The sequence below is a fragment of the Grus americana genome, chromosome 13 (assembly GCF_028858705.1).
Source record: "Grus americana isolate bGruAme1 chromosome 13, bGruAme1.mat, whole genome shotgun sequence".
Classification (NCBI taxonomy): Eukaryota; Metazoa; Chordata; class Aves; order Gruiformes; family Gruidae; genus Grus; species Grus americana.
The window spans coordinates 21,084,443-21,097,985 of record NC_072864.1 but is presented as its reverse complement, the minus strand read 5'-3'; the positions used below and the strand labels follow the sequence as shown (position 1 = coordinate 21,097,985).

The 13,543-nt window shown below is 53.7% G+C and overlaps 1 protein-coding gene across 3 annotated transcripts in view; it reads right to left on the bottom strand.

Moving 5' to 3' along the window:
* Positions 1–3,641: 3,641 nt before the first annotated feature.
* The window catches only part of WDR59 (WD repeat domain 59), a 50,467-nt gene continuing 40,565 nt past the window's right edge, over positions 3,642–13,543 (bottom strand). For all 3 annotated transcript variants that reach the window (XM_054840720.1, XM_054840722.1, XM_054840721.1), the window contains 8 exons: positions 13,044–13,177; positions 11,699–11,780; positions 9,715–9,827; positions 8,524–8,671; positions 8,346–8,418; positions 6,684–6,810; positions 6,282–6,424; positions 3,642–5,369 (listed from right to left, as the gene is read on the bottom strand). In XM_054840720.1, coding sequence (XP_054696695.1) covers positions 5,134–5,369; positions 6,282–6,424; positions 6,684–6,810; positions 8,346–8,418; positions 8,524–8,671; positions 9,715–9,827; positions 11,699–11,780; positions 13,044–13,177 — 1,056 coding nt within the window. In that variant the 3' untranslated portion in view covers positions 3,642–5,133. The remainder of the gene's footprint in view (positions 5,370–6,281; positions 6,425–6,683; positions 6,811–8,345; positions 8,419–8,523; positions 8,672–9,714; positions 9,828–11,698; positions 11,781–13,043; positions 13,178–13,543) is intronic.

Genomic DNA, 13,543 nt, shown 5'->3' with positions numbered 1-13,543 from the left:
GGTGCATCCTTGGTGCATCAGCAGACGGGTGCAGAGGGGCCCCGTGGAGACGTTTTTGGGGTGGTGGTCAAAAACAACCTTTGGGCGTGGGTGGGAGGGCGGAGGAGCCCTGAGAGGCTGCCGGGAGCCCCCACAGACCCCCTGCTCTCCTGGGGGGCTTTCCCGACACCCTCCATGACGGGGGGCAGCGCCGGTCCCGGTGGGCGAGCCCAGCGCCAGCAGCCCTCGGGTGCAGCAGGGTGCCTCCCGGGTGGGGATCAAGGTTTTTTGGGTGAGCGTGGGGGGTGAGGTGGGTGCGGGGGCAGATCCAGGTGAGCCGGGGTGCTCAGCCGGAGGCCGCTGCACCCATATCCCAAACAGGGTGGGCACCCCAGACCCCGAGCGTGCCCGGGGCGGGTGCAATGGCCACCACCCATGGTGGGGTGCTGGGGGAGGCAGAGGGGACCCCCGGCAGTGACCCCACCAGCTGTGCCCCCTCCCTGCCGTCCCGGCCAGTCCTGCCAGCGGCGTGGGTCCGGTACGTCCCTCACAGCCCAGCCCTGCCGGGGCGTCCCGTGGCCGCGGTGGTGCTGGGACCACCAGCTCCCCGCGCTTCCCGCTCTGTCCCAGCCTCTCCCCGCAGCCGCAGGGGCCGGCCAAACCGGGGAAAGGCATTTCCTTCCCTTCCCTTCCCACCCACGCCCCGACCTGGCGCTCGTGGGCAAGGAGGGCGAGGGAGGGCAGGCCAGACGCCACCGCGATGGGCCGGCAGCAAGGGGGATGCACCGCACGCCCGGGTTTCGGGGTGTCCACGTCCCTTGGGCACCGCGTGCTGCAAAGGGCCACGCTGGGGGCTCACTCGGGGCCCCAGCTTGGGGCACGGATGGGTCCAGCCTTTGCCAGCGCCCGGTTCCCCGGCACGGCTCAGGGTGCCAAGCTGCTGGGTGCACCGGTGGGTCTCTGCTATGTCCCTGTCCCCAGCACACGGGGGCTGCTGTCCCCAGCTCCGTCGCAGCAGGGCTCGGGGACATTGGTGAGCCGGTCACGAGCTAACACCCCGTCTGCCCTTGTTACGGGGTGCTGACGGCTCCTGGGCTCCGCGGTGGGGTTCTGTCCCCCACACGAGGGACAGGGACGTCCCCAGGGTGGGCAAGGCGACACGCAGCTCTGCAGTGAGGGTGGGGGAGCAGGGATGCACCGAGCACGGGTGGCACTGGGAGAGGGACGGTGCTGGGACCGAGCTGCACGGCAGACAACACCGCAACAGCACCGAATTGGCTGCGGAGGGCTTTGCTGGTGGCTACTGGTCCCTGTCACAGTCCCCATCCCTGTGCCGGCTCCCGGGGCGAGCAGCATCAGGGAGGGGAGCCGGCCGATGACCAGCCTGGCCGAAAGGAGAGCAGCCAAATGGTTTTGGCTCATCAGTTCCTGAACTGGTTTAACCCACCAGACAGACGGACAGACGCTGGGGCTGGTGCGAGGGAGACGGCAGGAATGCGCCTCTGGGCTTTGGGCAGGATCAGGCCCCACAGCACTGGCACAGGCTGACGCTGGGTTAATGGGGCTGCGGCTGCAGAGGAGGAGGGGGCCGATACAGACGCTGCGAGGAGCAGCATCCACGGGGAAAGGTTTTCCCTGGCACCTTCTCCGATACCATCATTCCTCGTGTCTCTGCCAAACTTAGATCATCGGGGATTAATCTTCCTTCTCCGTGTACAGGGAAGGCACCCCACGCTCCTCATGCCCCCACTAGCCCTGCGGAGCACAAGCAGGGTTTAAAAAGCTGATGGTGGCCTCGAGAGCACGGTGTGGGCTGTCGTGGGAGCTTTCTCTTCCAGCCACCCTTGGGAAAGCCAGCACGGAGGCACTGGTAACAGCCCTGGGGATGCGCTCAGCGGGCAGATGAAGCAGGTTTTGCCAAAGCAAAACCCGTGCTCGGCATCCTCCTCCGCGGTGGCAGGCAGCGACGGGCAGGGAAGGGTGTAAGAGCAGCTCCGCGGAGCACTGCTGGTTGGGGATGCACAGGCAGGGCTCTCCGGTGGGCCGGGATGGAGCTTCCCTACCTGGAAGCCCTGGCAAACCTGTGGCAGCGGCGATGGCCCGAGGGAAGCGGTTTCACACCCTGCCCACGCAGCGTGCAAAGAGCAAACTCCTGCCTTGGCCGAGCAGCCGGTTTAATTTGATGTCCCCTAGTTCCTGCACCAGCAGAAACCACAGAGGGGCCAATCCCTCCCTGGCACACGGGGTCGACCGTGGTCTACGGCGTTGTCCTTCGGCTGGGTGCTGTTCCAGACCTGCTCCCCTATCCCAACCGCACACACAAGTCTACAACTGCCTTTTGGGGATAGGAAGAGCCGCAACCACACCAGATATTCACGCAAGGGGATTTCTCATTTTATCCTCTTTAATTAATCCCCACCAATCGATTTGCCCGGTTTGGCCGCGGCAGCATCCCCAGAGCTGTTTCGATGCACGCTGGCACGCTCTGTGCCGAGACCCGCTTCCCGAGCGGCGTCTGCCTCCTCTCCCGCTGCTGCTCCCTTCTCTAAAGCCTGGAATCAAGAGTGAGATTTGGCCAAATTCGGGAACTTTTTGCACTTTACTGAGTTATTCCAAGGAGCAGGTGGGTCAGAGGACAAGCAGTTAGGGGCAGAGCAGATGGAGGGGCTGGCATGGGTCACCAGCGCAGCAGCACGCCCCGTTTCTGACCCTTTATTGCAGACAGGGGCTGTTGAGCACAGCGAAGGCAATGCATTTCTCTTCTCGCCGGGAAATAAGCCATTCCTGTTTCCTCGCAATAGTCACTTCTGCATTGAGTAAGACCGCTCCTAAAGCAACCACTGCAGATGCTGCAGGGTGTGAGACAAATGCCCGCAGCGTCTAGGAAGAAATTCCACCTACCTCTGCGGCGTTGCACAAACAGCCACAGTGAGTGCTTTTTCCGCCTTCCTCTGGAGCACCAGCCGCCCTCCACCTCGGAGGTATTCAGATATTTTGGAGATAGGCCGCAATGAACTGTAATCACACACATAAATACCACGATCTGTTGGTCCGTCACCTTTAAATAACAAGTCTCCTTTCCCTTCCAACCTACGCGCGCACTCAAGCATGGAAATGAAAATACTTCCGAGCTGAATGGCTGTCACGTAGGAAGGCAGAGGGCGGGAGCCCTCTCCCCGCGGCTCCCGGCAGAGAGCACCCTCGCCCGAGGGCCGCCGCGGCACCGGAGCACCCGCCGCGGCGCCAGGCAGGACTCAAGCGTGCTCACCTGCGTGCTGGGGGGTGCAGACGCTGCCCAGGGCCTCCCCGAAATGCAGGACGCGGGGTTTGGTTCGCCGGCAGCTCAGACACCACCCGGCTTCGTTTTCACAAGAGCCGCATCGCAACCCGCGGGCAGTTCCCAGGCCAGCGTGCCATCGCAGCGCCACGCGCCGTCACATCGTCCCGGCACGAACACAGCCACTGCGGGAGCCGGGGTCGGGGGGCCCAGCAAGCAGCCAGCAAACCCCCCAGCTGCTGCAGGTACCCAGACCAGGACCCCCACTTTGGGGTGCGAGGAGGGGGCCGTAGGGCGCAACACCGACCGCTGCGGTGGGAGGGAGAGCTGGCAGGGGCCCCCCACAAAGGGAGAACTAGCACAGTGACACCAGTTCTATCAGAACAGCACTTAAAAAAATAATTTTAATGTTTTAATGTTTAAGATACACCATCTGTTTATTCCACAGCAGGATCCCACAGCCCAAGTTAGCACGAAGGTTGGGCGCGGGCACGGCCCGTGGTCCTGCTCAGCAGGCAAGCGTGGGAGGAAGGGATCAGTGCCGGGGTGGGGGATAACTCCAGCGGGCTCACCCATGACCACACATTTGCCCAAAAACGAAGCCCAGGCTGAAGCCCGCTCGGGAGAGGCACGGGGTGCGCACACAACCACGCCAGCACCTGCACGGGAGCGCCCAGCAAGCACAGCCTCAAACAGACGGATCAATCCGGTACATTCTCCAATTGAAGCTCCATAGGGAGAAAAGGCACAAACCTTTTGCCTCCATGAATCCCATCACCATTCCAAAACCCCTTTTCCCCTAGAAATTGCTGCCTCCCTGGCTCAGGAACCTTATCACTCAAGCACAGCGGCAGCAGATCTCAAGTTATTTGGTGATTCCTCCCCTGTAGAGCCCGGAGAAAACAGCCAAAAGGAGTCGCGCGGAGCAAGCGTCCTCCTTGTGTTCTCTCAGTAAGGAAGCAAAGGCTTTCAGAAACACCCTCGGATGCCACCATCCATGGAAACACCACATGGATCCCAAACTCAAAAGGCAGATGCTTTTCCCAGTCACCAGGATGTGTCACTGACAGGGCAGGGACAGGCAAGTTAAAGTGCATTATTATATCACCCGGTCAGAGCAGAAGACGGAGACGCCTTAAGAATAATGGTACTAAAACTGCTGGAAGAAAGCAACTAATCCACGTGACCTTGGGCGCAGGGCTGGGCTTTTCCTACCCACCGCAGATACCGACCAGTGAGTAGGAAACTACTTAGGAAGTAATCCTGAAAAAAATTTAGTTTCATTCTTTTGCTTTACGGGGTAATCTAAATGGTGTAAACAGCCGTTCAAAATAAGGAGCCCGTTGCTTCCAAAAGTAACTTGGAGCACAGTCCCACAGACCATTTGCTCTTTGGGCACAGTTTGCCCTTACAGCTCACTGCTGTTTGCAAATTATTTCTGCTTTTACTGTGCAAAGACGACTATTTTGCTCACTTTGAGCCCCTGTCAGGAGGCGCCTGGAAAGACACTACATAGCTGGAGCGAGTTTTGGCTCTGCCAGGCAAGCGCTTTCCAAAGGAGCTTTTTACCACCACCTCATCCCAATGGAGACTAGCCCAAAATTCACACAGCCTTCTGCAGGACAGAGCAATTCTTCTGGTCTGGCATCCATCGCCAGCAATGGACACAGGGAGTTTGGTCAAATCAGTCTGAAAGCAACCTGGGAAGCGTAGGGATACTGGAAGCACTTGTAAACGTCACTGCAGCGTGCCGCCAGGACGTCCTGCTTCAGTTCCCTGCGGCATCTCCTCCAGGCGTTGTGGAGCAGAGCTGATTGAACATGGCTTGGGAATTAAATATTAAATCCAGTTCACGGGCACCCTGCCGTCAGCACCGCTCAGAAGGTGCTCTCGAGCAGGCAGTGGCATCCACAGCCCGTGGGACACACCTCCTGGGTGCGAAACCACTCCATCATATGGCTGGTGTGGCCTCCGTGTCCGCACGTCAGGCAGAAATTAGAGGAGCCTCGCACTGCCACGTGACAGATCGCGCACTGGAAGGTGAAGCCCTTGCAGATGGCACACTGGGTGCCGCGCACCTCGCTACGGCAGTGGCTGCAGTACACGCCGAACTCTGGCGGGGAGAAAGAAATGGAGAGCAAGACAATTAGTGCTGCTGGCCAAAGCCCCCATACAGCTCCCTGTTTGACAGATGAGCCCCCCAAACCCACAGCTCGAGAGATCTGCCTCCAATCTTCTTCAGGCTGGGAGAACCGTATCATAATAGAGGTCTCGGTTTGGTCTCCGTACGGGAGCAAAGACATGGGCAATCGGCGTGCCAGGGCACAGACCGGCCAGACAAATCCTCTGACGGCTAAACGGCTGTCGGCTGGGAATGCGTGTCAGATTTCTAGCTCGGGACACACTGACACTCGCTGCGGAGACGAAGGCTTCCCGCTGGTCTCATCTGCCTCACATCACTATGAAGCGTAACTGGGAGCAAATGAGAACGGCCTTTGTTTCTCACAAAGCACACTCGATGCGTGTGCGGTATCAGCGTCGTGACTACTAGTCACGAAGGGGCAACGGCAGTGGTCAAAGTCACCGATTTTCACTCCAGTAGCAGTCCCAGGTGACAAGGTGAGACTGTAACAGAGCTAAGCAAGCAACTGCTGCTTCTCTGCCATCTCTCACCCACTTCTCTCCTCCCAGGTTCAGTGCATCCTTTCCCAGAGGCCTCCGAAGACGAAAAAAGCTGTCCTTAAGTGGCAGTTCTGGGCAGCTACGCTGCTGAAAATATTTTGGGAGAAGCATTCTATTTACCTATTTCTTGGCTAACTCACCCATAGTTAGAGATCTTGCAATTTTATGCGTGCCTCATCTCCACCCAGAGCTGTGAAGAAGCTAAACCTGTTTGCTGGCAGAGCCAAGCTCTGGGCAGCCTGACAGACACTCTTCATCCCCCCTGCTCACCACGTGCTCCCAAGCCCCCGAGGCAGAGCCGTGACTCTGCCGACAGCTGGAGCAAACCAAAGCAGGCACTCACCGATTCCTTTGTGGGGATCAGGAGGACAAGAGACAAACTTCAGCACCTCAGCCCGCTTCTCTCGCAGGCCCCAGCGATAAAGGATTTCTCCGTAGCACTTCTTAAAGTCATCAAATTGCTGAGTGTTGGCAGGATCCAGGAGCCTAAAGGAACAAACAGCACTGTCATCCACCTGACTGACTCCCAGAGCCTCTGGTTGCAATCCTCTTCCCAGTGATGGCCCTGCAACCAGCTCACATCGCTAGAAGAGTGGCGGATTACTTCCCACGTGTTGCTGAAACACTAACAAGTCTGGCCTTCCCTTGTTCTACACTCAAGGGTGTGATGAATTGGGTGGACCACCCTCCAGGGCCCCCACCACGGCCACATCCCTGAATGCCCCTGAGCAACGCTACACTCTACCTTTTGTTTTTCTCATGCTGGTCTTTCTCACGCTCCCGATGATCGGGATACATTAGGTTTCCGTAGCGGAAGTCATCTGGAGAAGACTCGCACCAGGGAGTCGAGGCCTGCTCCGTCTCTTTGTTTGCTGCAAGCATCAAAAAGTTGTGAGCATAGCTCAGAAAGCACAGCGCTCACGAGCACAACCTCCTCAAAACCAGGGTGGGGAAGAAGACATGGAAGACCACACGTTCACACAGCCTGCTTTTCTCTCCAAGACACAGCTGTATCACCTCCTCTATTCCTACAAACACTGCCCTGCCTCAAAAAACCAAGTGCCAACCTCTCCTTGCCAGTGCTCCTACTGCACTTCTGGTGACAGGATGGGAACGGGGATCATCAGGCAGAGAAATCCAACGTGGAGGGATCCCTTTTGCCTTCCACTTTCGAGAAAAAGCATCCAGGGAATCAGTCCTGTGGAGTTTGCTTGGGAATGTTACCCATGGTGGGCCTGAGCTCCTCTTTCCTAGACAGGGAGGACTCTCATCACCAGGGCTGCTGTTACGTAAAGGGGCCTCTGTATGTAAGGTATTGCCCCGGGGGCAGGGAGAAGGCTGCTAATAACTACTACAAGACAACATCAGCTCCGTTAACCCCCATTCTCCACTCTTCCCCATGTCACAGATGCCTTGATATCGCACTGAAAAGTTACAGCTTTGGTGTTAACAGGGCTGATGCTGCCCCGGGCCATGGTTATCACTAGGAAAGAGCCAACAGCTCCAACTCTGACACTAGAGCCCTGTGTCTCTGACACCTTCGCAGCTCAGCAGAAAACATCCTTACACCCACAGGTATTTGTGCCACCGAGAACCCAGCCTTCCCAACTACTGCTGCTGTTTTTTTCCAGTGACAGGAGAAAGTACAGCACTGTTTTTTTCCCCTGAAACCTGTGGAATTAGCTGGCTGATAACATTGCAAGGCTGCTCTTGATAATTGTTCAACGATTGTGATGACTGGGAGAGATGCCTGAAAGCAAACGTCACCCCTGTCCTCAAAAAGGACAAGGAGGAGGACGCAGGGAGCCGCAGGCCAGTCAGCCTCACCTCCATCCCCAGGAAGTTGATGGAGAGCTAATCCTGGGAACCATGTCCAGGCACATGGAGGACAACGATATTATCAGGAGCAGCTGGCACGGACAACAGCCTCAAACTGTGCAAAGCACCAGGGTTGTGGAAAGCTTACGGCACCAGGCAGCATCGAGGCAGTCACCCCCAGTGCTTGCTATAGCCAGGCCAGGAGCAAAACGGTACAAACTGGTTTCTCTCTTTACTTGTCTCCAACTGGGAAAGGCAGCAGTGGGAGCTCTGGGTTAACCTGCGATCCAGGGGCCAGCTCGGTCTGCTTAGGGTGTGCGTAACAGTTTCTCCAAAGCCCAGTCGGACAGCACGCTGCAGAAGTCAGAAGGGGCAGGACTGCAGGAACATCGACACGGTTACTGCAAGCCCTGCTCGCTTCCAGCCGTGGAGTCACGTTGCATTGGCCAAACCCCAGAAAGCTGCTCTGGCAGAGCACATCTGCAGTCACAGCCAGTACTAACTCCCTTCTTTCCCCACCACAGGAGCCACCTAAAACCTAGGTGAGAAGGGAGACACAGTGCTCTATTTACTACCCGGGTCTTGGTACCTATGCTCCAGCCTCCGGTGCCAAGTCCAGGATCTGACATGCTGGAACAGGAGCCAGAGGAAGTAAAGCTGGGCTGTCGAGGGGGAAAGGAGAGGAAATCATGTCACCTATGTCGCAGATGTTCAAAGATAGCCGAGACAAACAGGATAAGAAAACAAGAAAGAAACAGCGATCGTACATATCGGCTGTGGGAGGCCAGGTTCGAGGCACGCTGAGGGAAGGGGCCATAGGAGTTTGGGCACCCCTGTAGCCTGGATTGGGCTTCAAACACGCTGCACAGCATGGCCAGGGTCTGCACATCGTGGAGCTGCGAGTAATGAGCCAGCCTGGGAAATAAAAAGGATAGACAGTATGAGATTGGGCAGAATTCGGTGGCAAAAACATCGAGACTCCAGGGCAACTAATTTCGAGGCTGTTGCGTACATCGATTTGGGTGATGTTACTGCCCGTGGGAGGCACGTGCGCTCTGCAGGACTGGGCTGTCTTTTCCATCACGCCTTTGAGGAGCAAAGTCCTCCTCCTGAAAACTCATGGCCTAACAGGTGGGAGAAAGATGGGAGCTCTGGGAATCCAGTAGTGCTCGTGGCCCAGCAACAAGGCCCACAGAACTGACTTTAACTGGATGTAAAGCTAGAGCCATTAGACTCATGCCCAGCCACAACATCTTTTTGTCAAAATCACGCAAGCATCCCGCATCTAGATCACAAGGCAAAACCCCACCACAGGTTTTCTGGATGAAGTTTCTGGATTGCTCTGAAGACTCAGAGCAATGAAGAACCTCCTGTCCTCCCCTGCCCACTGCTGCCACGCAGCAGGAAAGAGCTACAGTATGCAAAGTACACCACACAAATCCTGTGCCTCCAAATAGGGTGTATCGACAGATAATATCAATTACTAATTATGTCCCCTCCTGAACAGATTGACTGGCAGGAAGAAGACATTTGCACTAACACTGGGTTTTGAGACCAGTGGAACGATTTCCCAGCGATGCTACATGGCAACAGTGAATTTGAAGGTGAACAAATCATCTGCAGCAACACACTCATTTAGGAGGTGGGGAGCAGAAAACCAAAATCCCCAAGTCAGGCATTGTGGGCACGCTGGAAAGCAGAGCTCCTACTGCACCTGGCCCATTGCTCAACGGCAATCAAAGATGACCTGGGTGCCGGATAGGAGGCCAAACGCTGCCTCCTGCATGTCTAACACACTTGCAGCTTCCCTTCTTGATGCATCTCAGGCTCGAGAGAGGGAAAAATACAAGCTGCGGCACTACTCCGAGTCTGAAATGATGCCTTACAACGTACACAGTTATGGAGGGTTCTGCTTCAGCAACAATTCCCCAACCCCTCCCCGGCACTCAGACACCTACAAGGACTCCAGTAATTGACGTCCAAATGGATGTTGTGCCCAAGGTATCTCCAAATCTGGGTCAGACTTCGGTCCAAGACAGAGATCAGTAGCTACCATGGCCAGTGACCAAACCTGGCAGACAGGAAGGAAAAGCATCAAAGCTACAATTAGAAATAACCACACTCCCAGGGCATAGGTGTGTACAAATTCACTCACAGACAGATAATAATGGAGCTTGCCTTTTTCCCACACCCCCCCCCAGCAGCAGGGAGCAGTTTCAGCCTCCATGTCACAAATAATATATAGAGTAACGCAAAACCGAAGTTTTCTCTGTACCACCTGCTTTGAGTTTGGGTTAAACTTTGAAGAATAGTCTAACAGACCTGTCAGAGTAGCTTAACAGACCTAGTAGTATATTCACAAACTTCAAAAGGGTTTAAATTTGATACAGTTCTTGGGTTTGGAGATGCCTGGTGGCAGAAGGTTTACTGGTGAATCATTATTTGCATGAAAAGTATCTTTTGATTAGCTGTGAGTGTTACTGAACACCTCTGTTCTCCTAGCACAGCCCAGACATGAGTACAGTTTGCCATTTCTACTCCAAGAGTTTAACTATTTCACATGAAATTTCTCCTTCATTTATCATCCTCTACTCTGAAAACAGTTCCATCTTTTCAGTCTCTATACCACTGATCTAGGGCAGTTTTTTCTGCTGTGCCTTTTAAAATGGGGCAATTAATTACAAATATTCTAGGGAAAAGCAACGCTCCAAGTTTGGCATGAAAAAAGAGCAGGAAAGGAAAAGCAGCACGGTGCTGGAAAGACAGCAGGAATCAGAGAGCTGACAGCATGGAAACATAAAGAAAAAACAAGTGGTTTGCGTACAAAGAACAGCCAGGAACAGTAGTCCCACAGCTGCTCACTGTGAAACCAGAGAGAAAGAAACAGGAGAGAAACTGAAACAAGGACAGGGGTGAGTACAAGAGAGCACAGAAAGGAAACAGGAAAGATGCCACTTCCTACACTGCACTAGAGCCCATCTTACACGTAACCTGCAACTCAAGCCTCCGTGTCTGCTAGGAGCAAGGCAAGCTGCAAAACAGGCTGGAGTTCAATGGAACAGGGAAAACCAAGCCAGAAACAGAGGTATCTCAGAGAAATCTTGCTGAAATTATTCCACCCAAGCTCTGGTCCAATGTGGGCAAACCAGACAGCAAGATGAAGCACAGACAAAGGGGAACTAGACCTACCTTCTCTCTCATGGTCTCCCAGAACCCACCAAGAAGCAAGACAACAGCTTGAATTTGCTTCTGCTTAGATCAGGTGAGCCTATGTATGTTCCCTGCCCAGGTCTAGGAAGAGCCAAATGCCCAGGAGAGGTGCACAGGCTCCTCTGGCAGCACCAGCCCACTCCTGAGTCCTGTCAAATCTTCTGCTTGTTGCGATGGATAATCACACGGAAAAGGATGGGCCACAATAGCCGCTGTTCTCCTTTATTAACTGAAGGTAAGTGGCCAGCCCTGTTCTGGGGCTGGGTCCCTGGGCTCAGACTCCCTCTGGGAGAAGCTAGCTGCAGTTAGCACCCAGTGCCAGCGCAGATGAATGCTGAACAACGGGAATGATTACGTAAGTACAACAAAATCACCGATCAAAATGCTGACAGCAGCTAGGCAACTGTGTGCACAGTTACTCCCTTTGCTGACTCAAAAAGTAGGCTGCATTCCTCGCTTTGACTGCAGGAATTCCCTGAAAAATGTGCTTCACTCAGTTTGGCAAAGGGCATAAAACAATCTGCTTGCAGCCCTGGGAAGGAATCTCTCGATGCCAAGAGTCAATGAGGCAGAGGCCGCCTCCATGGCCGTTCCTCAAGCCTCAGTTCACCAACCAGAGACTGCCTGGAGTCTCTGCCGAACCCAGGTGGCTGTTTGGGTATTGAGGTGACAGCACAAGCCATTTGAGGGGAGCAGAGCACACTGAGGAAGAGGTTCGATTCAACATCATACCTGTACGAGATCCCTCCGTCCCACGGCCAAGGCTGAGGCAGCATTCTTCTGGCAAGTCTCCTGGATATTATTCACATTCAGTCTAAAAAAGAAAGGAGATAGCTCAGCTCTGGGCGGCACATTACCTACAAAGGTGGGAAGGGATGGGGGGAAGGTGGTACTGGCAGCAAAACTTCCTGATCAATATGAGCCTGCTAGCACAGCCAGGATCCCATCCCTTCCTTCTCCATTATTCACGGATCACTGCCATCCTTCTCCCGCTATTCACCTTCACTAACACACTGCACAACAAGTCCAGCTCCAAACTAGCTGGGCTTGATCCTAAGAAGCACCATTTCCAAGGAGATATCAGACCAAACTTATGCCAGGACATCACAAGATTCTTTCTTGTCCCTAGAAGCTGGTGCCATCAGTTACACGGTCCTGTTCCCATTCAGCCTGTTGGTCTGCTCCGACTGGCCTGGAGGGATCTGCTTAAGATCTTACAGCAAATGGAAAAGGGTCAGGCTGTTTACACACGAGATATCCAGAGAAGAAAGGTCCAACAGGTCTTTTTAAAGAACATTCTTTTTAATAATACAGAAAAGAGAGAAGAAGATTATTTTTTTCCTCTCTCCCCTCCTTTAAGAAGGGAAGCCTGCTTCTTCCCTGAATGCCCATAGACTGGAAATTCCGTGAAGGACCAGACAGTATTACCAAAGCTAAGGAAGAAAAAAATTCAGGAACAGAGATTTTGTAACTATCTGAATTATATAGTTTCAAAACAAAGCCCCTTGTTTGTTTTTTTTTTTTTTTAAACAAACAAATAAAACAACTTAAAACTTCTCCATCCTTTCCATTAAAGCAGAAGAACTTGCTGAACAGACAGTGGCATGTACAATAAAGTCTCCAAGTGAATGGGGCATTCCAAATACTTCTGAAACTAAAAAGCCTTATGAGCTATTAACAGTTTCATACTATGAAAATGTGCATTTATTGGGATTTTTGAGCCTGTGCGTCTAAGTGTGGAGTTTAACATGAGATTTGAAAAAGAGCTTGTACTGATAATTTCTCTTTTTAGCTGATGCAAACCTGAACCTATAAGATTTGCAGTGATGATGCTGGAGCACCAGTTCAAACTCTGTATATAACACAACATCACAAATTTCTTCCATCATGCTTTTCAGATTTATAAGGAGACAAGTCCCCTCTCACAGGCAGAGGGATACCATCACAAAGGAGCAAGGCAAGAACAGAGGAAGAAGGTACAGACACAAAGATCAGTGCTCACTGACATCAGGATTAAAGCACAGCAACGCCAAAGACAGCTGCTTTCATTTGGGAAAGGATGCCAGCCCGTACTCACATGTAGAGCTCTCCCAGCAGCTTGTGGACAGGCAGCAAGCAGGAAATATCTTGGATAATAACTTTCCCAGCAGCTTTGATGGGTCTGTTGTTGGCATCTGTCCCCTCTCGTTTGCTTTTCCACCTCCTTGATTTCTGCAGAAGAAATGGCAACGTGTTACCAGGGAGGAGGACAGCAGGCTTCTCGGGCCAGGGAACAAAGCACTAGGGTCAGGAATAATGCAAGCAGCACCCAAACCTGCCTTTACAGAAGGCTCTGTGTTACCCTGGAAAACATCCATGACATGCCCAGGAGAACAAGCATCTCCATCTGTAGGAAGTGAAAAGCAGGTCAAGGCAGCGAGCTCAAGGTCAAACTCACTCAAAAAGTATTTTGTGAGTTCCCCTGTGAAAGCCAATAAGAGAATAAATCAGCATTGGGATGCCAATCGAACCTGGGCAGGTTTGGCAGGAGGACAGTTCAATTATCATTCTCATTAGAAGTCTGGTCTGGGAGCCCTC